A 26,266-nucleotide genomic window follows, 5' to 3' on the forward strand; every position below is an offset into this window, starting at 1 on the left:
TGAAATTTCCTCAAAACAGTGCCTTTACTTAGAAGATAGAAAATATTAAAGTCATGTAAAAGGTCTTGGTCTGCATTTTAATGATCAACATAGTCTTACAATAGCATATTTCATTTAATTATTTTCTTAATCTTCATGACCACTTGAATATTTATTGAGCATATAGATGGGAGAAACATGAAAACATACTCAAAGATAAACAAGGTTGGATCAATGGCTCTAGATCACAGGTGTCCTTAGTGTTTAGAGGACACATTACTTTGGTAGGTGCACCAGAGGAATCGGGTTAAAATTCAATGAGGCAGAGTGTCACTTTGCTGACGCCTGCTGTTTTCCTGTTACCTGGAGACTCCACTAGACGGAGATGCACACTGACACACTGGCTAAGGGCTGTGCGGTAAGAAAAACCTGGGCGTGTATTCTGAGTGCCATGTGACCTTGGACATGTTACTTAACATGTATTTTTTATTTGGAAGGATTATTTTACTCAACCCCTCCCTCTATCTTTCACAGGTGTTTCTTTTCAACCTATTGTACCTGCTCTGATAATGCATTAATATTTATTAAAGTTTTATTTTACTTAAATGAATTCATATTTTATAACTCTTGCATATAAGATATGTATTGATGGATAGAAAACTTAATATGACTAATATAAATAGGGAAAGCAATAATATTTCAATAAAACTGAAATTGAAGAAATAAAACAAATATAAAATCCTTCAAGACCAACAAAAAATTCTGAATTAGAAAGTCTAGAGGTTATAAAACTTCTTTTCAAAGACTTCCTGAAGTGATGCTTCAAACTAGTTTGTAAGAAAATAGTTTTAAGATTCATTTACCAAATAATTATTTTGACCAAAACCTTATTTAACTAGTTTCTTCTGAATTTCTTTCAACCTAATTTTATGTACCATTCTGGAGTCAGAGAAACTGAAACAGAGTAGTCAAGAGATTTGTGTCACAGAGGAAATTAGAATATATGCTTAATTCCAAATCTTGAATATTGTATTTAAAAAATGTGCTGTTTGCTAACAGCAGAAAGCACTGAAGGTTTTATTGGGCAGGAGAGTGACATCAGAAATGTGATTTTTAAATAAAATCACTGTTGGCAGTGTGGTCAATGAACTGGAAAAGACAGAGTTAATTGAGACAAAAACCAGTATTGAAGAGAGCAAAGACTCATTTTGTGGTTAGTTTTATATGCGAGGCCTTAGTCTCAAGTTTAGTTTAAGGCAACAGGACATTTTTCCTGGAAAAGTTGTTTTCATACCAGAGGGTGTTCCCAGAGGTACTTACAGTGTTCCTAGCATCATTACACATGGACAGTATCTGAGAAGGGGATAATCTTCCCCATTTATCTTTTTCATATAGAAGGATAAGGCATTTCATTTGAAAAGCAAGACAACAGCTGCTAAAACTCATTTGAAAACATTATACTTATATAGACCTGTAATGTGCAGGTGCATAGCTTTTAGTTCCACAATTTCATCGTTTTTGTTTGAAGATTTCATTATGAAACAACCTTTCATTCTGTTTAATTTTTCTTTCTTTCTTTCTTTCTTCCTTTCTTTCTTTCTTTCTTTCTTTCTTTCTTTCTTTCTTTCTTTCTTTCTTTCTTTCTTTCTTTCTTTCTTTCGTTCTTTCTTCTTCTTTTTTTTTTTTTTTTTTTTTTCATTTTTCTGAAGCTGGAAACAGGGAGAGACAGAGAGACAGTCAGACAGACTCCCACATGCGCCCGACCGGGATCCACCCAGCACGCCCACCATGGGGCGACGCTCTGCCCACCAGGGGGCAATGCTCTGCCCATCCTGGGTGTTGCCATATTGCGACCAGAGCCACTCTAGCGCCTGAGGCAGAGGCCACAGAGCCATCCCCAGCGCCCGGGCCATCTTTGCTCCAATGGAGCCTTGGCTGCGGGAGGGGAAGAGAGAGACAGAGAGGAAAGCGCAGCGGAGGGGTGGAGAAGCAAATGGGCGCTTCTCCTATGTGCCCTGGCCGGGAATCGAACCCGGGTCCTCCGCACGCTAGGCCGACGCTCTACCGCTGAGCCAACCAGCCAGGGCTCTTTTTTTTTTTAAGTGAGAGGTGGGGAGGTAGAGACAGACTCCTGCATGTGCCCCAACCAGGATGTACTCAGCAAGCCCTTACCAGGCAATACTCTACCTGGCTGGGCCACATCTCCATTGCTCGGCAACTGAGCTACTTTTTAGCACCTGAGGCAGAGCTATGAAGCCATCCTCAGTGCCTGGGGCCAACTTTGCTTGAAACATTTGAGCCATGGCTACAGGAGGGGAAGAGAAAGAGATGTGTGGTGGGAGGGGGGGAGGAATGAAGAAACAGATATTCGCCCTGTGTGCCCTGACCAGGAATTGAATCCAGGACTTCCACATGCAGGGTGACACTTTACCACTGAGCCAACTGACCAGGGCTCAGTTTAATTTCTAACTTGAAGATATTGCAGTACTGCAGCTTATTATAGCATAGCTTCGTGTTGGCATAAGTCACTTTGATAATATCTGCTTAGAGTGGGATCTAATTCCCTTAGGATATAAGTCCTCATTAGAAGTTTAAGAAAATGATTTAACTTCTTTATTATAATTTATTGTGGGAAGCAAGGTACTATGAAGACCTTCAGTGAAGCTAATTCAGATTGCCTAAAGCAGTGGTACTCACAGTGTGCTCTCTGGATCAGCAGTGTAGGCATCCTGACAGCCCAGACCTAAATCATAACCTGCATGTTCACATGATGCCCACGTGATTGTGTTCCCATTAAATTGTGATAAACGCTGCTCTAGAGAACAACACATGGTCACTGGAGTCCAGGGAGTAAGATTCATGGACATGCGCTGAGCATACTGGTATTAATAGGAAAAACACGAAACTTTTTTTGGTAGAAAATACTGATAAATACTTAGTAATACTAATGTGTTGGGGAATCTGTCTGCTTTCTTCATTTTCTTTTTCCTCCCTTCTCCTATGTGTTTCTAACTGGATAGAATTCTGTCAAATCATGTGTTTTTTCTCAGGCTATGTCTAATGTTAGTAACAAAGTGGAAAGTCAATGAGATTATTACTTTCCTAGATGATATTAAACTAATTTTTGTTTTTGTTTTTAAATTAAATGACTAAGTAAGATAGAAACACCTCTTTGCAGCTTCTCTTCCTTTATGCTCGGTATCATGAGATGGATCGGTTTTCAGACACTGTCCTGACAACCTAGGTGCCATCTAGCATTACATCACTTCTAGATATCGCACGTAAGCCAGTCGTATCCTTCAGACTCTATGTTAAATTTATTAGTAACATATTTTTAATTTATCTCCCATATTTTCCTTTATCCTACTTGCTAGTTTTTGTGTAAATAACAATATGCATGGAGACTCTAAAGTTTGTGTAAACTTTGCCCATCTCTGGTAATTTCAAAAGTCTTTGCAGTTATTTCTCTGTTTTTAATTCAGGTGAGCCATAATGAAAAAGAGTATAGAGGAGAAAGGCAAAGGTAGACCTGCAATGATCTTTCAAGAGTAAATATATTGGATGGTGCCAAGTATTGAAACCCCTTCTTAATGTTACCTCAGCCATAGCTCTGGTTTCTCAAAATACCAGCCAATATACTGCCCTAGAGTGGTTTATAATTGGTCGTGTGTGTAGGTAGGTTTCTGGCTATTAAACATACCGCATTGGTGTTTTCAGCATGGTATTATGGAGACAGTCTAGAGGCTGGAGTCCATCCATGAATCTAGACTGAACAAGGACATGTTATCACTGAGGACCTGGGAGTGAGTCATCATCATCAGTGTCATCGTCACCGTCAGACACATGACAGAGGGAATCACTGAGTCAGCCAAGATGCAGAGAAGATAGTTCCTTCTATACTGTTCACAAAAATTAGAGGATATTTCAAAGTGAATAAAAAAAAGAAGCATTTGACTTTTTTTTAATGAACAAGAACATCAGAAAAGCAAATAAGTCGAAGAAAGTTGTTCTATTACGCAAATGAGATGCAAGACCAACCTTTAATTCATTGGTGAAATTGCGCTATACAAAAGGCTGAAAGTACTGGAGTATCTGCTCATTCCCTGATCCCCTAATTTTGTGAGCAGTGTATACTAACCTCATTGAGTAAATGTGAAAATGAGATGAGATGAATGTAAATGGCCTTTGAAAAGAAATCATGTGCCGAGATATTGTCATTTGAACATTGCATTTTACTTCATACTTACTCTCAGCGGACTCTAAGATTGAACTGTAGATGAGATTAGGTTATTTGGCAAAATAAATACTTATCTGTGTAATTATCTGATAACAGATATAGTCTAAATTAGGAATCCTGTAACACATTTAAGACAAAGTTTAATTGAAGAATTACTATTGCAGAATTCCCAACCAAAGATATTAATATTTAAAAAATTCTTTTGGCTCTAAAATAACAACCCCTATGTATAAAATAGTTTTCGTTATTATAAGAAAAACAATACTGAGTGTTAGAAGTTTGAATTTTAATAAAGTAAGTTTGTTCTTACTTTTTACAGCCTGAGATATGTTGTATCATATAGGATATATTTTGTAGAGTCATATCCTTTAACTTTTCTGTTATCTGGGTTTGATAAAGCCTAGAAAATAATAATTATTTGACATTTGCTAGCACTCAGATTATATCTACCACAATATCACCTCTCTCCATCATTATAACTATGTGCTAACTGCCATTGCGTCCAAGTATATGAAGTAATAAATAGGCCCCCAGTGCCAAGCAAATGCAAAAGCAGATAGAGCATTTTCCCTGCATATGGGAACCATCTCTTATGAACTTAACTTTCCTCAAGATAGGCAGTTTGAATTCTTTCTCTATTTCTTTGTTAAGAAACTATTTTTATTCTTAAAAACAAGCTTTGTTTTGCATTCTTCTATGAAAACAATAGACAACTAAAACGTGATGCAAACTGGAGAGTTTTAGGACAAACCGGAGAGTTTTATTTCAAGAGGTTTTGAAAGATAGTGTATGGGGATTATTATGGCATTGTATATTTCAAGTGCTGTAAAGATTAGTCTCAACATTAGGTCCCATGCTGTCCCTGCACTGACGTTATTAAGTTTAGGCAAATGTATAATAGTGAGGGAAATGTTTGGAAATAGGCCTTAGAGAAGGGGTGAGGAAAAGGGAGAAATTTAGACTACACTGTTGCTATCAACACTTCTTCAGTGCAAGGCTATTTAATGAATTTAGTCTTCACAGATTTTTAGTAGTGTTGAAATTTTGGAAGGCGTATGTTTGAATATTCAGCATGTTTTGCTATGCTATGTCTTGTAAAAGAGTAGACAAAGAGAGAATCAAAGGAGGATTTGCTACACCCCTCTCTACTCTATCACCAGTCCGTTGCAGTAGCTGAGATGGAGCACCTTGTTTTTTCTTTATCTTTGCCTGTTTTTATGTTATACATTAACTGAGCATAAGAATATCTGTTTCTCTGATGTGCAGAATTGTACTCTGATGGCCATTAAAAGTTTGGAAATGAGTGGTGTTTGGTATTAACCAGCTGTGGCCTTGAGTGATGAAATTCTAAAAATATGTAGTGAGCCTTCTCGAAAAGCATATGCCTTAAATATGTAGAAATAATCAAACACATAAGACCAACCTTTAGGCAAAATTGGCTGTAGGTGGTATAAGCATCCAGTTCTCAATTCCAAGGATAGCGTTTTGGGAGCTGGAGACTTTGATATGTAAATTAGAATGATTGCTTTACTAACAATTCTAAAGTGAGCAATAAAATAAGAAACATTCCTGTTTTATTTTATATTCTGATATAATAAAAATTGGCACATGCGCAGACACAAAGAATGATACAATTAAGTTATATCAATTTAAAGAGTCTTAAGGATTTCAAAAAGGGTAATGTGAGACAGAAGAAAGAGCCAATGACCATCACTATGTATATTTCCTGCCTAAATTCAATTACTACTGATTTTTTTTTCATACTATTGTTTTTTCAAACAATTTTGGAGCCTAGAATTCCAAAAATCACAATGAAATATCTACTCATTACAGCCTTTTAAAAATATCTTTGATGTTCATTTCTATAATTTATTCCAAGAATGGAAAACTTCTTATTGTTACAGGCACTGTTAGTATTCTCAGGAAGGATAAGAATAAACCAGACAAAAAGTTGCGAGTTTCCCCAGCATTCTTTCTTTTGCATGCGTAAAACAAAATTTAGTTTTGAAACTCCCTGTAAATATTTTTCAGTACAGCCTGTACCAGTTCCCGTGATTAAATTTTATCCTATGTCTATGTTTATATGAAACTTTTGATTTAAATACTTGTATCAGAAATATTTATTTAGCATACTATCAGAGGATGGGACAAAAAAAATATTTCTTAGGCACAAGTAAATGTTTTTGTTTTCTTCTTGCAGAATGTTGTTGATGTTACTGGATTTTTGTCTCTTATGAAATTGTTTTAATAGTTTCAAACATTAACACATGAATTTTTTTTAATCCATTTACAAAAAGATATGGGTTCAAGATGTCAACTCAGAAGATATCAAATCTAAACTTCTCTTGCTACAGTTAAAGCCTGTCTCCTCTTCCTCTTGGTGCAGGGCAAAAAGAGAACAGCTGTAAGACATCACCTCCTTACAATAAGTCTCTCCTTAACTTTCTCTTTTTCAGTTCATTACAAAATCCCAAGCCCCGAATTTTTCCTCATAGGTCCTATTATCCTAGTTAAAATTGGTAGATGTAATCTTATAGTAACATTAGCATTGCACCATATGTGTGGAACCCCAAATTAGGAAGATTAGTCTCAGAAAGACCACACTTTATCAAAAAAAGGTTATTGTTGCCTAGCTCTAGCTCATTTGCATAACATTTCAGGTAATTATGATAACAGAGTAAAGGTAAATTTACAGATTTTTTATGATCTTTTGTTTTTCATAATTTGGTAATTTGGTATTGTGTATTGTTTAAAGTAGTTATTATTTTCTATGACCTAAATTAAGTTAAACATTTTTCAAATCATCCTACTTTAAATTAGGTATCTCATATGAAGTAGACATCAAAATGAATCATGAAACTATCTAGCTTTTCTTATGTGTAACATAACATAGTCTACCAATTCACTAAAGTCCTTGTTAGAATCAGGATATATAAAAGTAACGCCATATCGAGAATAATTTGATAATGATGATATGTATCCACACCATTTCGATCTATAAACAGTGCAAAATGCTGACAACTTTTGAATTTATCTCTTTCCTCTTTATTCTCATATTTCTGGGTCTCACCCTTATTTTATTTGTATTCATATATGTTTATATATATGTATACAAATATACTTATATATAATTTACATGTATCTAAAATATGTAGTATATTTATATATACATAAATAAATGTGTGTGTGTATAAACAATATTAAGAGCATAGCTTTTGGGTTTTACCTTTAGCATTTATTACCTCTCTGATATGTGAGAGTTCTGAATATTTTCAAACCTCAGTCTCTTTATGAATGGCAAAACTGAAACTGATCACAGCTTCATAGGTTGGCTGTGATAATAAAATGGAGTGATAGATTTGAAATATTTTATAAAATGTCTAATACACAGTGAGCATGTAATATTACTACCAGCAGTGTAATTATATTTTTCCATTATCATCATCTTTTAAGTGAAATAATCACTAAAATAGAGTTTTCCATTACACATTACTCATATGTAATTTTTAACATATTATAAAACTGAGAACTATTTTAATATGACTGCTTTGAGATTCTATCATTTTTAAAAATGTGCTTGTTTAATTCTGTTAATGGTTGTTTACTGTTTTCCCACACACTGTATATCTGCACTTGTGCAGGTTTAAAACATTATTTCTGGCTCAGTTTAACCTTTTTATTTTTTATTATTTTTTTGGTTACATTGCATCATTTATCTTTTTATGAGTAGTTATTTTTTTTTAAGTTTGATATTCATCAAATACAGGGAAAGGATAACCAGCATATAACACATATAATACAGGCTCCATGAAGCTCACAGGTTGAGGCTGGTAGGGTTCAAATGTCTCTCCAAAATACATCTAGTTTGCTGCAGATAATGCACTTAGCTGAATGTAGCTGAGCTCCCCACTAAGAGAGGGACCCAGTTTCCTGCCTTCTTTGAGATTTATACAGGAGTTGTGAGGAAGCATGTCCTTATCCAACAGAAAACTCTGGAAAACTCTGCACTTTCCAGTTGGCTTTAAAATTCTGTTGGCATGAGAAACACATTATGTCTGAATAATGATTCCCTAGGAAGTTTGCATTTTAATGTTTATATTAACTGAGGGCCTCGAAACCCACCCTGTTATGCCACCATTTTCTAGATCTTTTGAGAAAGAGTCATTTGGGCCATTCAATGACTAAACTGAGTTGTCAGTAATGATTGCCAACTGGAAAAACTGGAAATCTTAGTCCTGCAGAACTTAAAAAATATCCAATATTAGTGTGCTTAAATGTTTTCCATGTTAATGTTCAATATGCAATTATAATCTAATAGTTTTTAATAGCTAAATCATTTTGCCTTTACCATGTAGAAGTACAATTATTAATAGCACAAAATGGAAAATTCAAGTAGGATATAGAGTCTTATAAAGAGCAGGATCTATAGCCATCAAAATTATATATGATAATAATTTTAGTGAGATATATACATGTTAGAATACTACTTCTTATGTCCAATGCTGACATTTAGTAATAAGACACTCAGGTGAAAGTTAATTACAAAGCATCTACATTCCAACTTGGCATGTTCTTTTCCATTGTTATACATGTGATCTCTGAAAGAAACAGTTTTTCATGAAGAATAGTATATCTGAGGTCTTTGGTAAGAAGATGCAAGACGTCTTTAAGCAACAAAATAGTACAGGTTAGGAGGGTAGGTTAGGCATAAATGATACAGAGTCTGGAATGCCAACGTTTACTATTTAGGCTAAGAATTTGAGTATCATAAGCATAATTTTGTAATATAATATTTTATGAAATTAATTTGTTTTAGAAAACATTGAAGACAAAAAGCCTTGCAGAATAAATTTTAACAAATCAGACATTTTAAAAAGCATACTAGTTTGTGTCTCTTTATTCTCTATAAATGTATTTTTTAGCCTGATTGGGGTCATATGAATTTTTTAACAATTAGGATTAGTTATTAATATTTGGAAAGGTAATATATGATTCAGGTTTAAAATTCAAAAAGTACTGAAGGGTATACACTGAAAAGTTCCCTCTTAACTCTATACCCTGCCACCCAGGTGGGGATACTCAAAAGTAATCAGTATTATTAATTTATGCACCCTCTCTGGATAATCAAGAGCAAATGCACACGTGAACACACATCCACACAAACACATGGCCATAAATGACAGCATATTGTTAACTTTCTTTTGTACCATATCTTTTCAACTAATAGTGTATCTTAGAGATCATTCCATATCAGCATATAGGGAGCTTTCTCATTTATCTAGTTATGTGAAATTTTATTACATAAATAATTTATAATTATATAAACAATACCCTGTTGATAGGCTCTATAGACCAGAAAAACAGCTAGCTATTGTTGCAGTATCAACAATAACAATCTTTATATCTCAGTTGCTAAAGTAACAAAAGTTTTTCACTTATGCTCCTTGTCTATTGTTTGTTTTATGGGTACCTGACTCAATGTACAGGGGCGTCCTCGGGTTATGACACAGTTTTGTTCCTACAGCAGTGACGTAACCCGAATTGTGGTGTAAGTCGAAACACACCCTAGCCTAAGTCACTTAGCTATCCTAACACAGTTGTAAAATCATAATCTAGAACATAAAAACACAACTAAGCCCCAGAAAATGGAAAAGGACATAAACATACTATACTGTACCCTGTGCCATAGTAACAGCTGAAACACTCACGGCTCAATTTTTTAAAGTTTTTATGGGAGTGAGCGTTGTAGACTCGAAACCTCGTATATCAAGAGTGTTGTAACCTGAGGACTCCCTGTATTCCTTCCTCAAAGTATTGAATTGAATTCCTTCACCATTTAAATATGAATAAATAAAAAATCTAAAGTTAATTTCTTCTATATTTTTGCTGGTTTTCTGTCCAGTAGCTCTATTCTTACTAAGAGAAGAATGTTTAAGTTTTCAACTAGAGATAAAAATCTCTAATTCTTCTTTTCTGTCATGTTTTGCTTTATGTCAATCTCTTTTAAGTGATTGTATTATTCCGTACACAGTTTTCTATTGCTGCATAACACATTAAATCAATTTTCATTTATTACCCTCTAATCCTGTAGGTTAGGGATCCAGAGGGTTCTACTTGGTTCAAAAGGGAAGGAAGATAATTGTAGATTCACTACAGTTTAGGTGATCCTTTGAATTCTGATGTATTTTTTTTTTATCCACCAGTGGCTATTTACTTTTCAGTGTCCTCAAAGTGTGTTGATTTCAATCAGTTCAGGTTTTATAATTGTGTTCAGCTTGAGAAACAGGGTGGTATGTCTTTACTCCCAAAACAAGAATCCTCAGCTTGGAGTTTTTAAACAGCAATAGAAGCTGACTCTGGCTGATGAAAAATAAAAGATTGTTTTGTATTTCTAAAAGTTATTGCATAACTTATAAAATGAGGGTCAAAAAAGGAGTTACAAGCTCATAGAATTACTGAGAGGATTAAACAAGGTAAATGTAAAGCCTGGTATGCAGTAAATGCTCAATTACATTTTAGTTTTGCTTAATAGTAATGGTTTTTTCTTTAATATGTTAGTATTTATTTTACCCTCTAAGATACTCAAGAGTAGCTTCAATGTTGAGTAAAATGAATACTTCCTTTTTATAACTAGTGAATATTTCCTGGTTCCTGATGCATTCTTGTTAGTATTTAGTGAATTAAACAACTTCTAAATGTTAAATATTTTCACCTTCTTGTATGTATTGATAGTAGTCTTAGCAGGTAATTGGAATCTGGAATATTTTTACTGGAAACCCACTTCTGTTTATCTTTAGACATAAGCCGCAGTGCTCTTCAAAGTTAAGAAGACAGGTCAAAGGTTAATGGAAAGTCAGCTCATGATTTTTTATAATCTAATTTGTATGAGCACATGATGTACAGAAGTCCAAACTTTTGAAACAAACTTGTGAATGTTTCTCGGCTTCTCTAAGAAGCCGGACTACAATGCCTTTTGGTTCTTCTGTCTCCGTGTCTGCTTGAGGGGTGTTTCATGCAGTTTTGGCAGATGATGCTTCCAGAAATTTTGAAATACTTAACTGGTACAGTTTTCTAAACTGGCTGCTACCCATGCAGTAGGATTTGTTTCCTCTTGGTATAAATCAAACATTTAAGATGATAGCTCAGAGAAAATAATTTGAGTTTTATTGCTTTGGAAAGAATATCTGTGTGAGTCCTTCATGGTCCATTAGTTAGAAAATATTAAAGTAAAATGAATGAGTCTTGCTATGAATCTATGATCATTTGTGGCCTGGTCTCCCCTAATAAAAAAATAAAAACTCTAATCTTTACAAGGCCTTAACATGTAATATTAGATGTAATCACATATAGTTGTCGTGAGGTTTTTGGGTTTTTTTCCTCACATGGTAAAGAGTGAAAAAAGAGCATGTAACTGCTTTTGCTTAAGGTCTCAGGAAAAGTACCTACTCTGACTAACTCAGGAACTTCACAAAGTACAATAACTGATTTCTGATACTTTGAGTGGATAAAAATGTGGTTTTCCATGAAGAGGGTTAAATTATTCCTGAGTACCCTGAGGGTTAATTTTTGAAATGGGATCCTATTTCTGGCATATTGTACAGTTTCAGTTAATGCTGTTTTTAGGCCCTATTTGTTAAAAATTATTTGTGTGGCTAGGTCATGTTGGTTCCATTACTTTTTAGCATACAACTGGGACTACAGAGTCTTAGCTTGACTCAGAACCAAAAGAGAGAGTTTATAAAAGTGCATTCCTGTTGGGGGAAAAGCTTGTGAGCATAAAACTTATGAGCACAGGGATTGCTTTCCGCTGCCTCTCTGTGTTACTTACTCCATTCTCAGAAGCTTATGTTCTAGTCAGGGGAGCAGTAGTTTCTTGTATGGTGATTATGAAGCAGTATGTGGCCCTTCCTGTAGGTTTCGGTTGTGTAACTAATAAGTTACCAATTTGTCCAGCTTCGCTGTAGGTATATTATATTATTTTGTCTTTACAATAAAATATAACTTAGAACTCAAGAAAATAAACACAAAAATGCTTCATTCTATGTATTTACCTTGAGAAATTTTAGAATAGGCTTGAGTGAGGATTTTTACCAATGAATTAAATAATTTCTTCATGTAACTAGTTCAATTAACATGAGGATTTTTTCTTTTCTTTTCTTTTCTTTTTTTTTTTGCACCACAGACTAAGACTGATGACATTCAGTAATGTTTTAATTCCAGTTAGAAGCCCAAGAGGATTTCCAAACAAGAATAAAAGAGAAGGTTTGGAGCTAGCCTTGGATGAGGAAACAACATCTACAGCTGCAGCTTAGCCACATGGGGGAAAGAGGCAGATAGTGTGCTAGTGAAATTACCAAGAGAGGGGGCACCCCTTGTTACAGCACTGGGATTTCCTCCGAAGTCTTATTCTCCCCAGTTAACTAAAATCTGACTTATATCCCTGTCTAAAACATAAGGGGACAATCTAATTAAGAAAATGTGTATCCTTAACATTTTTCTGGTGGCTTCTTTGATGAATGAAAACTTATAAATGATGCAATAGGGGAGTATATATTCTTACTCACATCCTTCCTTGGGATAAATCACACTACCTAACTTGAATATCCACCATACTCTTCAAATTGTACTTTAAAAAATACTTGCCTGCTTCCAAAAATTAAACCAAAGGCATAAAAATGATTGCCCATGAAGGCAAAATTAAAAATTCCTTGTGTGATTGAGATCCATGTCTATCCTCTTAACATAAGCACTTAAAGATATGTAAGGGCCCCCAATGAGTCTCATTTTCTTATATTCACATTCTTGTATAGTCCCTTCACTGAGTGTGGTCTGAACTTATTAACTCACTTCTAAAGAATTGTATATAATAGAAGTGACAGAATGTCACTTACAAACTTAGATTCTGAAAAGATCATTGCTTTTTCTTGGTCCACCATGCTCCCCACTCCTCCCCCTCTCCCTTATCCCTCTCCCCCCACATCCCACCTTTACCATTCTTTCCCCCTTTCCCCCTTTCCCTCTGATTGCTTGCTCTGGGAGAGGACAGTTGCTATGTATTTAGGTGTGAGGTGTTACCATGCTTGTGGAAGGACACGCCATGTAGCAAAGGAGAGAGGGCTGCCAATCACTATGGGAGGGGTCTTGGAGGTAGTAGATCTTGTTAGCCCTAAAAAGATTTTTTTTTTGGATTTTTCCGAATTTAGAAGTGGGTAGGCAGTCAGACAGACTCCCGTATGTGCCCAACCGGGAACTACCTGGCATGCCCACCAGGGGGTGATGCTCAGCCCCTCTGGGGTGTTGCTCCATTGTGGCCGGAGCCATTCTAGGACCTGAGGCAGAGGCTATGGAGCCATCCTCAGTGCCCAGGTCAACTTTGCTCCAATGAAGCCTTGGCTGTGGGAAGAGAAGAGAGAGACAGGGTGGAAGGAGAGGGGGAAGGGTGGAGAAGCAGATGGGCACTTGTCCTGTGTGCCCTGACTGGGAATTGAACCCAGAACTTCCATACCTTGGGCTGATGCTGTACTGCTGAGTCAAGCGGCCAAAGCCAGCCCTAGAAAGGTTTTGATATTACTACAGCCCAGCTAACAATTTGAATTTATCTCATGAAAGTTCTTAAACCTGAAACATTTAGCTAAGCGTCATCCAGATTTCAGATCCACAGAAATTGTTAAATAAATTATTATTATTTTAAGACCCTAAGTTTTGTAATAATTTGTTACATGGCAATAGTTGGTTAAATCAAAATACTTAAGTCAATAGTTTAAAATATAACATTTTGCTTAATAGAGCATAGTGTATTCACTCATGCATATATACATAATTATATGCAATATATTATTAATTAATATATAATTATATTGCTATAAATATAAATATTATCAATTTATCTCTGTATATATTTGAAAAATAAATTTCTCAACCTTTCTCCACAGCCCTTTCCCAGAGGTAGCCACTATTACTGTTTCATGTATCTTTCTAGAGATAGTCAATATTTATTTATGTTTATACGTCTTAAAAGAAAATAATCGTAGTAACCATGCACATAACTATTATGCATGTTTCTTTTTAACTTACTGACATTTTTTTTTTGTTGTTTTGTTTTTAATTATTTTTCTGAAGCTGGAAACGGGGAGAGACAGTCAGACAGACTCCCGCATGCGCCCGACCGGGATCCACCCGGCACGCCCAACAGGGGGCGACGCTCTGCCCCTCCGGGGCGTTGCTCTGCCGCAACCAGAGCCACTCTAGCGCCTGGGGCAGAGGCCAAGGAGCCATCCCCAGCGCCCGGGCCATCTTTGCTCCAATGGAGCCTCGGCTGCAGGAGGGGAAGAGAGAGACAGAGAGGAAGGAGAGGGGAAGGGGTGGAGAAGCAGATGGGCGCTTCTCCTGTGTGCCCTGGCCGGGAATCAAACCCGGGACTTCTGCACGCCAGGCCGACGCTCTACCACTGAGCTAACCGGCCAGGGGACATGTTTTGTAATCAAATTGTTAGCCATTTTAATGTTTTAAATGGCTACATGCCACAATTTATTCATCAGACTGCCAACTGATGAATATTTTGATTTATGGTATTTTGCCATCAAAAACAATACAAAAAGGAGTATCTTGTATCTGTGCTTATTGGAATACATTTTTTAAATGGAGGTGTTGTATCTAAAGATTTTTTTGAATTAGGTTGATTTTACCTGCTTTCTTCTATAAACTTTGTTCCAATTTACATTCTGCAAAGTAATGTAATACAGTGCCTAATTTTCCATGTTTTAATTAACACAATTTTCAAGTTTTATATCTTTCTCAATCTCAAAAGTTTTAAATGAATAAATGCCTCTTTTTGGTCTTGATGTTCTTTAAGTCTACTGTTAATTAGAAGTGGGATTGACCATTTCCCAAAATATTTAAAAGCCCTAGTATTTCTTTTCCTAGGAACTAAACATTCATACTCCTTCGCCATTTTTCTTTAATTGACTGTGAATCTCTTTGCAATTTATAAAAGCATTTTATATATAAGGAAATTAGCTTCCATCTATGTATACGATCAAAATTTTGCCCCCATTGGTCATCTATTTTTATATTTTATGGACATGTATACATAGATTATGGAAGGAACTGAATCAGTTATCAAAAATTGCTTAATAGAAATTAAGCTGTGCTTAGATCATTTAGCATTTATGAAGCACCACCTATAAAGTATCTGCAAAAGGGATATACCGATGAGTAAAGATAGGTGGCTATTTTTTGGTAATATCACTATGTAAAGGCTCAGGGAAAAACTTTATGAAGTAATATTAGTAGTGCTTGATCTTAAAGAACAGCCACAAACATAACAAAGACAAAAATGGTCAGCAGATAAAGAGTGAGGAAAGGGAGGCAATTGATAACATGGATAAATTAAAAAATAGAAAAAAAGCAAAATGAATGTACGTTAAATATAGCTGGCTTTGTCCTGGGCTTCCTGAAACTGTAGACGGAATTCTTTACTGCTTGATAATAATGTAACTAAACTTACACAACTACTTACTAAATATTAAATATTTGTTAGTCATGCAGGGGTGCCAGCTTAATAAGAATTCGGTTCACTAACCAGTTGTTCAGTTGGCTTCTTCTGGAACTGGGGGAGAACCTAACCTGAATGAAAACAGTAAAGGGTGCATTTATTTTGGAAGTGTAATTACACCTCTGTGACATTGGGCACATTATACCTTCTGAAGGTAATGCATTAAATGAATTGCTAATTCTAAAGCTTTCAGGCATGTGGTCAGACAGTGGTATTTTCAAAATCTAATAGAAGTTTAGTAACCATTTGATCTTCCAGCTACATGATAAACTGTCATTTGTAGGGGGAAAATGTTTTGGTAACTGTGTTTAAAGAATATGTAGGATACTAACCCCTTATCTGAGCTGTTGTTTGAAAATATCATCTCCCATCTAGTTGGCTGTCTGTTTGTTTTGTTGTCAGTTTCTTTTGCTGTACAAAAGCTTCTTAGTCTGATGTAATCCCATTCATTTATCTTTGCCTAAAGAACTCACAAAACTCAACAACAAACAAGCAAACAATCCAATAAAAAAATGGCAAGAGGACATGAACAGACACTTCTCTCAAAAAGAAATAAAAATGGCCAAAATATATATGAAAAACTGCTCATCTTCACTAGCTATTAGAGAAATGCAAATCGAAACTACAATGAGATACTACCTTACACCTGTTAGATTAGCTAATATCAACAAGACAGGTAATAACAAATGTTGGAGAGGCTGTGGAGAAAAAGGAACCCTCCTTCACTGTTGGTGGGAATGTAAAGTAGTACAACCATTATGGAAGAAATTATGGTGGTTCCTCAAAAAATAAAGAATAGAACTACCATATGACCAAGGAATCCCTCTATTGGGTATATACCCCCAAAACTCAAAATCACTGGTACCTACAGACACATATAGCCCCATATTAATTGCAGCATTGTTCACGGTGGCCAAGACATGGAAACAATCAAAAAGCCCTTCAATAGAAGATTGGATAAAGAAGATGTGGTACATATATACTATGGAATACTACTCAGCCATAAGAAATGATGTCATAGGATCATTTAGGACAATGTGGATGGACCTTGATAACATTATAATGAGTGAAATAAGTAAATTAGAAAAAAACTAAGAACTGTATGATTTCATACATAGGTGGGACACAAAATTGAGACTCAGGGACATAGATTAGAGTGCAGTGGTTACCAGGGGGAGGGGAAGGGAGGGGAGGGAGGGGGTAATTGGAGGGGAGGATCATAAAGAAAACCAAATGAAGCGTGACGGAGGATGATATGACTTTAGGTGATGGGTATACAACATAATCCAATGTCAAAATGATCTGGAGATGTTTTCTCTAAATCTATGTGTTCTAGTTGACCCATTAAAATTAATTGTCTAAATAAAAATATTATTAAAAAAAGAATATGTAGGATAATTTAGCTTTCTAAGCTATATTGTGGACAGGATATCTCATGTCCTATATAGCATAAGTGAAGAATCAGGATACATGTCTGATAATTCACTGTTAAACAAGGAAATCCATATTTCAGAAAATGTGAAAAATTTAAATGTATAATTAAACCAATCAACAAATATTTTACTTTGTGTACACCTCTTGAACATTGAAAAGAAGAATAAGATATGTATCTAAGCAGTCTGGAAAAATCAACTACAGTACTTCTAATTACATTTTCTTCTTTCTTCAGTTACTTGACAATTACCAATTAAGCAATTACACCAGTTATTTTCTTTAGCACTCATTTGACATTTAAGACATATGTTTCTGATTTTATCTTTGTTGAGTGGATTGCTCCCTCAGAATAAGAGAGAGAGAGAAATAGAGACGGAGAGAGGGAGCTAGTTTTTCAAGTTTAAGAGCGGTGGTGTCATATAATTCTGTTGTATTACTCATTTAACAGTCATTTACTCTTATCTGCTCCTACTTCCTATTTTTTTCCTTTTTTCTCTCAGTAAATTACATCTTTATCAAGTTACATAAGCCAGAAACCTAGAATAAAACCTTGACATCTCTCTCTGTTTTACCACTTATTTGTGATGTATTTATTATGTGTCCCAAATATCCCTTACATTTGTCCACTTCTCTTCATTTCCCCTTGATCACTCAAGATCAAGTTATCATTAACTTCTTCTTTTCTCCTTTTTCAAATGTATGCACACACACACATGCAATGGAATAATATCTGTCACATTTTTTATCCATTCATCTATTGATGAACACAGTTTGTTTCCATATCTTGTCTATTGTAAATAACTTTGCAATGAATATCATAAGGCAAATATCTCCCCAAAATTATGATTTCATTTTCTTTGTATGTACACCCAGAAGATGGATTGCTAGATCATGTAATTCCATTTTTAATTTTTTGAGGAAAAGTCATATTTTTTGAATAACGGCCACATCAATTTACCTTCCCACCAACAGTATACAAGTGATTTCTTTACACACCTCAAAAACACTTGTTCTCTTTACTTTGTGTAATAGTCATTTAATGGTTGTAAGTTGAAATCTCATTGTGGTTTTGGTTTGCATTGCTCTGATCATTAGTTAGGTTGTGCACCTATTCATACACCTGTTGGCCATTTGTGTGTGTGTGTGTGTGTGTGTGTGTGTGTGTGTGTGTGTTTTAAGAAATATCTATTCAAGTAGTTTGTCCTATTTTTTTTTTTTTGTATTTTTCTGAAGTTGGAAACAGGGAGGCAGTCAGACAGACTCCCGCATGCACCCGACCAGGATCCACCCGGCATGCCCACAAGGGGGTGATGCTCTGCCCATCTAGGGTGTCGCTCTGTTGCAACCAGAGCCATTCTAGCGCCTGAGGCAGAGGCCACAGAGCCATCCTCAGCGCCCGGGCCAACTTTGCTCCAATGGAGACTTGCCTGCAGGAGGGGAAGAGAGAGACAGAGAGGAAGGAGAGGGGGAGGGGTGGAGAAGCAGATGGGCGCTTCTCCTGTGTGCCCTGGCCAGGAATCGAACCCGGGACTCCTGCACACCAGGCCGATGCTCTACCACTGAGCAAACCAGCCAGGGCCAGTTTGTCCATTTTTAATCAGGTTATTTTTTTGATGTTTTCTATTGAGTTGTTTAATTTCCTTGTGTATATTGGATAATTAGGCATATGATTTGCAGTTATTTTCTCCCATTCCATTGGTTCTCCCTTAATTCTATTGATTGTTTACTTTGCTATGCAGAAGCTTTTAGTTTGATGCAATTCCACTTGTCTGCTTTTTTCTTTTATTCCCTGTAGTTCTGTGGTATATCTAAAAATCAACGTGCAAACCAATGTCAAGGAAGTTTTTATTCTATATTTTTTCATATTGATATTATTTCAGGTGTTACATTAAAGTATTTATTCCATTTTGAGTTAATTTCTGTAAGTGATATAAGGATACAACTTTATTGTTCTTCATGTGAATGGATATCTAGCTTTACCAACACCACTTACTGTCCTGTTCCCATTGTGTGTTCTTTACACCCTTGTTGAGGATGTATTGACTGTAACTGTATTGACTGTAACTGCATGGATTGATTTATTTATGGACTTTCTGTTCTTTTTAGTTCCTCTAATTGCTCTATATGTCTGTTTTTATGCCAGTACCACTCTGTTCTCATTACCATAGATTTGTAATCTACATATTTTGAAATTGAAATGTGTTGACTCCAGATTTTTACTTCTTGCTCAAGATAGGTGTAGCTATTTGGAATCCTTTGTTGTTCCACATGAATCTAAGGACTGTTTTTCTATTTCTGTAAAAACACCATTGTAATTTTGATAGTGATTGCATTGAATCTATAGATTATATTGGGTAATATGGACACTTTAATATTAATTCCTTTAAGTCATGTACATGGAATATCTTTGGATATATTTGTGTCTTCTTAAATTTCTTTCATTAATATTTTATGGTTTTAAGTGTATGGATCTTTTGCCACTGTGGTTAACTTTATTTCTATGTCATACGGAACAAGAAAAAGCTGAAAGCTTTTCCTTTAAGATCAAGAACAAGTCAAAGATGTCCACTCTATCCACCTCCTCTTCCCCTTTCATAGGTTTATATGTCATTTGGTATCTGGGAAAGACACCCCTCATACATGGTTGTCAGGAATTTTTCATTCAGGCTGTTGCTGAAATGTACAAACTGAGTGGGGTGGACTTATGTTGTCGGCATTCATCCGTTCTAGGTTTTCCTCAAGGACTGACCCCAGTCCTGCCATGCTTACCATTAAGATACTGACCTTGTTTTCCCCACCATCAGGATTTCCCATAGGTCATCTCTGTCAAACTCAACATAATATTTTGAGATATGAAAAGTCTCAAATGTTCCATTTGCAGGAATTCCCCAGGAATCAGAGAGTTGATATCATTCTTTCCTATATAAGCCACTTCCCATTTCTAATGTTGTACTTTGGTGCCACCTGGAAAGGAGGGATTTTTTAGGAGGAATTTTTTCCTAAGGTTCCCTTCATCCTCATCCTGGGTTCCTATCCACTGTACCTTAACGGCTATGGCGGTGACAGAGAAGAAGCACGGGGTACTTTCTTACGACCTTCAACAAAGTTATTTAATATTATTGTTCATCTTTTCCAAGTTTATTCTTTTCTCAAGCTGGGCCAACTTTATTTATTTTAGGTGTCACACATTTTTCACAGCTCTGTGTTTGTGATCTAAGTTTTACCTATGGAGAGGACCTTTAAGCTTTTTGTTATTATTTGAAGACTTTTTATTTTTAATTGATAGTATTTTAAAGAGAAAGGAAAAGAGTGACATGGAGAGAGACATTGATTTGTTGTTCCACCTATTTATGCATTCACTATTTGGATCTTGTATGTGCCCTAACTAGGAATCAAACCTGCAAACCTTGGTATATGGGGATGATGCTCTAACCAACTGAGCTACCTGGCCAAAGCTGAAGACGTGGTTTTTGGTAGTAAGGGAAAACATTTTCTCTCTAAGATCTGACTCTTGAAAGTCCAGTTATTTTGGATTTCAAACATGTTGTTTCTGCTCTAAGCTTAATATAATTTATTTAAAAATTCACTTAATTTTGTAAAATTCTGTGTTACTTTTGTTTGTTCCTGTCCTATAGTGATGAAGACATTTAGTTCAGGGGCAGATGTTGTTATACAGCAAGAAAGTTGCAAGGAAGAAAATGGGAGAAAATATTTCTTATTAGCTAATGTATTTATCTTGCCACAATGAAAAGCAAGCTGAATCTCCTGAGCTTGAGTACAGCAGAGGTACGGAATGAACCTTGGAAATCAACTTGGAAATGAAGGTCATTTTTTTCCTCCAGGAATGTGGGTTTTTCTCCACAAGAAACTTGCTAGGAAAATGGAGATCTCAGAATAAAGCTACTGTTATTGAGAACAAATAAATGAAGAATAAGAAATATGCTAGTTGTATCATCAGATGAACTAACAATAACAATTTTGCATGCAGATAAATGAAAAAATAACAATTTGAAAATATATAGGTGTACAATTTGTCCTGGAACATCACAATCCAAGATCTACTCTTAATTTTTCCCCTATAGTCATTTTTTGGTGAACATTTCCTTGTTTTTAAGATAGTTATAAGATTTTTAGAAAGACAGACAAAGGTATTCTCTCTTCCTCAAGTAGATAGTGTTTGCGGAAATAACTGATTGACGTACAGTTTCTGCTGGCCATTGGAGTCCCCTGGCCATCAGCTCTGTGAGTTTTGTTCTGTGACACAGAAATGATGTCAGCAAACTTCAGAGCATGAACATCCTGACAAACCTGTTTGCAGAAATACCAGCAGAACCATTCAAGGATCTCCAACCACAATCACTGGTACTTGTTTTCTATCTGGTGAAGAATATTGTATTTTATATTCTCACAATAGTTGATCCTCTTAAATTATTTTTTCTTCAAGTATTCTTTCTGCATTATGAATTGCAGTGAAAATTGTGTGTAAATCCCAGATTTTCAATGTCAAGGTGTTTTAGAGTTAGAGTCAGTTGTAGTTTACCCACAGATGCTTACCAGATTTCCAGTGAGTGTTGATAATGATGTATTAATATTGGTATGATACTACCGTGAACTTCTTCTTTGAAAGAGATTTCATACGAGATAGATGAAAGAAAGTCACAAAAAATGATTGTCCTATTGAGTAGATGCATAAGACACCTGGCAAATAAAAGAATTAATTCAGATTGAACTATAATTTTATATTACCTATTGTCAACCAATTCATAAAGAAAAACTATATCTTCATTTTAATTGATTTTTTTTCAGAACATGATGGCAGAATGTGAAAGTAATTCATTTTAATTATAATTACAAAGGATTGCTTTAGTAATTATAACAGAATATAATTCTAAGAGAAACAAATTATTAAAAAAAAAACTTTTGTTACAGAATTATGCATATATACTACAGTGGGTGAAATTATTTATTTATTTAATTAATTTTAATTTTTTTAGTGAAGGAGAGAGAGAGAGAAGGAGGACATACTGGGACAGACAGACAGAAAGGGAGAGAGATGAGAAGCATCAACTTGTAGTTGCAGCACTTTAGTTGTTCATTGAGTGCTTTCTCATTTGTGCTTTGACCAGGGAGCTCCAGCCGAGCCAGTGATCCCTTGCTCAAGTCAGCGACCATTGGCTTAAGCCAGGGACCATGAGGTTGTGTCTGTGATCCCATCTCAAGTTGGTGACCATGTGCTCACACTGGTGAGACCATGCTTAAGTCAGTGACGTCGTGGTTTGAACCTGGGTCCTCAGCATCCTAGGTCGATGCTCTATTCATGCATCACTTCCAGGTCAGGCTGATATCATTTAACGAGGTATAAAAATGAATTTAACCATCCCTTCTTTCTTCCTCATTTCTCTGCTCTAATCTATTTTCTTATGGTAATCAAAATTAACCACAGTAATAGTCTATTCTTTTTTCTTGATTAGAAGAGCATATGCATTATGCTGTGTGCATAAATATTATATATTGATATATAGGTGACCTTGACAATGAAATAACAAGATCTTTAACTAGCCAAAATGATTTTATTCAGGAATAGCAGAGTAATTGCAATTCAGGAGAAGCAAACTATGGTGCCTTTTAGGTATGTCAGAGGAAACAGGGAATATCAGCTTTTATTATGTTTTAGGAGAAAATTAGGGAAGGTTGTGGTGGTTGTTTATTGGCTAAAAGCAGAGGACAGGTTGTTGTTGCTAGTTCAGAGGGAAATCTCTTTCTTTGTGATGGAGTCTGAAAGCTTTGGTGAGCAATGCACACTAGTCCTCCCTTCATGGCTTCCCTGACTCCATTTTTGATTTAGGTTTCTTTTGTTCATTTTCACAATATATACATTATTTATGATACATATAAATTATAAATGAAACACACATATGACATATTTTAATAATTTGTTACTACTTATAGATATTATCTTTCATCTATCCATAGCTATGCCGACTTGCTTTTCACTTATATATGTGTTGGTTCTCCCTGTATATCGATAGATTTATCAAACACTGTTTGATGCTCTAATTTATTAATGCATATAAATGCAAAAATAATTATACATAAGTATAATTATACTATACATGTTAATTTTAAAAACATATGCAGTCTGTCTTTTTACTATTTGCTTCCCCTCTTTCCTTTCTCTTTCACAATAACTTAAAATATACACCATTATGGAAATGTATAGAGTTTGTCACTGTTAACCAAAAACTTCTGTTATTTTCTTTTTGTCTTTATCTTAGTAGGTTTTTATTTATTTTTAATTTTTTTGTGAGAGAAAGGAAGGGAGAGAGAGGGAGACAGCAAGACAGACATCAGTTTGTTGTTCCACTCATTCATTGATTGATTCTTGTATGTGCCCTGATGTGGGATCGAACCAAGATCTTTGGTATAACAAGATGATACTCTAACCAACAGATCTACACAGCCAGAGCCTATCTTGGTGGGATTTTTTTTCCCTCAATAACATCTTAGGAAAAGCTTTTCAATAAATTGGTATGACTCTAATTTATTTTTGATGACTTTATGATATTTCATTTAGTTGTCCTTTACTTTTTTAAATTAAATTTAATGCAGTGACATTGATAAATCAGGGTACATATGTTGAGAGAAAACATCTCCAGATTATTTTGACATTTGATTATGCTGTATACCCCTCACCCAAAGTCAGCTTGTCTTCTGTCACCTTCTATCTGGTTTTCTTTGTGCCCCTCCCCTCCCCCATCCCCTCTCTCCTTCCTCGCCCCCTACCCCCCCCCCCCACCGTTGCCATCACATTCTTGTTCATGTCTCTGAGTCTCATTTTTATGTCCCATCTATGTATGGATTCATATAGTTCTTAGTTTTTTCTGATTTACTTATTTCACTCTGTATAATGCTATCAAGGTCCATCCATGTTATTGTAAATGATCCGATGTCATCATTTCTCATGGCTGAGTAGTATTCCACAGTATATATGTACCAAAGTTTTTTAATCCACTTGTCCTCTTACAGACATTTGGGCTGTTTCCAGATCTTCGCTATTGTGAACAATGCTGCCACAAACATGGGGGTGCATTTCTCTTTTTGGAGCCATTCTATGGTTTTCTTGGGGTATATTCCTAACAGTGGGATAGCTGGGTCAAAAGGCAGTTCAATTTTTCAATTTTTTGAGGAATCTCCATACTGTTTTACACAGTGGCTGCACCAGTCTGCATTCCCACCAGCAGTGCAGGAGGGTTCCTTTTTCTCCACATCCTCGCCAGCACTTATTCTGTGTTGTTTTGTTGATGAGCACCATTCTGGCTGGTGTGACATGATATCTCATTGTGGTTTTAATTTGCATTTCTCTAATGATTAGTGATGTTGAGCATTTTATCATATGCCTATTGGCCATCTGTATGTCCTCTTTGGAGAAGTGTCTATTCATTTCTTTTGCCCATTTTTTGATTGGATTGTTTGTCTTCCTGGTGTTGAGATTTACAAGTTCTTTATAAATTTTGGTTATTAACCCCTTATCAGACATATTGTCAAATATATTCTCCCATTGTGTAGTTTTTCTTTTTATTCTGTTCTTATTGTCTTTAGCTGTGCAAAATCTTTTTAGTTTGATATAGTCCCATTTGTTTATCCTGTCTTTTATTTCACTTCCCCGTGGAGATAAATCAGCAAATATATTACTCTGAGAGATGTCAGAGAGCTTACTGCCTATGTTTTCTTCTAAGATGCTTATGGTTTCACGGCCTACATTTAAGTCTTTTATCCATTTTGAGTTTATTTTTGTGAGTGGTGTAAGCTGGTGATCTAGTTTCATTTTTTTTCAGGTAGCTGTCCAATTTTCCCAATACCATTTGTTAAAGAGGCTGTCTTTACTCCATTGTATTTCCTTACCTCCTTTGTCAAATATCAGTTGTCCATAGAGCTGTGGGTTTATTTCTGTCAAATATCAGTTGTCCATAGAGCTGTGGGTTTATTTCTGGGTTCTCTGTTCTGTTCCATTGATCTATATGCCTGTTCTTATGCCAGTACCAAGCTGTTTTGAGTACAATGGCCTTGTAGTATAATTTGATATCAGGAAGTGTGATATCTCCCACTTTATTCTTCTTTTTTAAGATTGCTGAGGCTATTCGTGTTCTCTTTTGGTTCCATATAAATTTTTGGAACATGTGATCTATATCTTTGAAGTATGTCATTGGTATTTCAATTGATATTGCATTGAATTTATACATTGCTTTGTGTAATATAGACATTTTAATGATGTTTATTCTTCCTAACCATGAGCACGGTATATGCTTCCACTTGTTTGTATCTTCCTTGATTTCTTTTATCAGTGCTTTGTAATTTTCTGGATACAAGTCTTTAGTCTCCTGGGTTAAGTTTACTCCTAGGTACTTTATTTTTTTTTGGTTGTAATAGTGAAGGGGATTGTTTCCTTAATTTTTCTTTCTGACTGTTCATTGTTGGCATATAAAAATGCCTCTGATTTCTGAGTATTGATTTTATATCCTGCCACTTTGCTGAATTCATTTATCAGGTCCAGTGGTTTTTTTGACTAAGACTTTAGGGTTTTCTATATATAATATCATATCATCTGCAAATAATAATAGTTTTACTTCTTTTCCAACATGAATGCCTTTTATTTCTTCTTCTTGTCTGATTGCTGTGGCTAGGACTTCCAGGACTATGTTAAATAAGAGTGGTGAAAGGGGGCACCCCTGCCTTGTTCCTGATCTTAAGGGGATTGCTTTTAATATTTGCCAATTGAGTATGATGTTGGCTGTGGGTTTCTCATAGATGGCTTTTATCATGTTGAGGTATGTTCCCTGTATTCGCACTTTGCTGAGAGTTTTGATCATGAATGGGTGCTGGATATTATCAAATGCTTTTTCTGCATCTATTGAAATTATCATATGGTTTTTCTCCTTCTTTTTGTTTATGTGATGAATCACATTGATTGATTTACGAATATTGTAACAGCCTTGCCTCCCCAGAATAAATCCCACTTGGTCATGGTGTATGATTTTTCCACATATTGTTGGATCAGGTTTGCT

At 35.5% G+C, this 26,266-nt stretch overlaps 2 protein-coding genes across 5 annotated transcripts in view; both read left to right on the forward strand.

The window, feature by feature from the left end:
* The window catches only part of BMP5 (bone morphogenetic protein 5), a 217,220-nt gene extending 213,349 nt beyond the window's left edge, over positions 1–3,871 (forward strand). Inside the window, exon 7 of the mRNA XM_066359171.1 lies at positions 3,697–3,871. Within this exon, the coding sequence (XP_066215268.1) occupies positions 3,697–3,720 (24 nt within the window). The 3' untranslated portion in view covers positions 3,721–3,871. The remainder of the gene's footprint in view (positions 1–3,696) is intronic.
* HMGCLL1 (3-hydroxy-3-methylglutaryl-CoA lyase like 1) overlaps positions 1–26,266 on the forward strand; it is a 323,420-nt gene that overhangs the window by 61,262 nt on the left and 235,892 nt on the right. The window contains exon 2 of one of the 4 annotated variants that reach the window (XM_066359178.1): positions 12,399–12,478. The exons of the other annotated variants lie outside the window; for them this stretch is intronic. The gene's annotated coding sequence lies outside the window, so the exon portion shown is untranslated. The remainder of the gene's footprint in view (positions 1–12,398; positions 12,479–26,266) is intronic. 4 annotated transcript variants of the gene reach the window in all.

This window comes from Saccopteryx leptura, chromosome 1, assembly GCF_036850995.1.
Source record: "Saccopteryx leptura isolate mSacLep1 chromosome 1, mSacLep1_pri_phased_curated, whole genome shotgun sequence".
NCBI classification, from domain to species: Eukaryota; Metazoa; Chordata; class Mammalia; order Chiroptera; family Emballonuridae; genus Saccopteryx; species Saccopteryx leptura.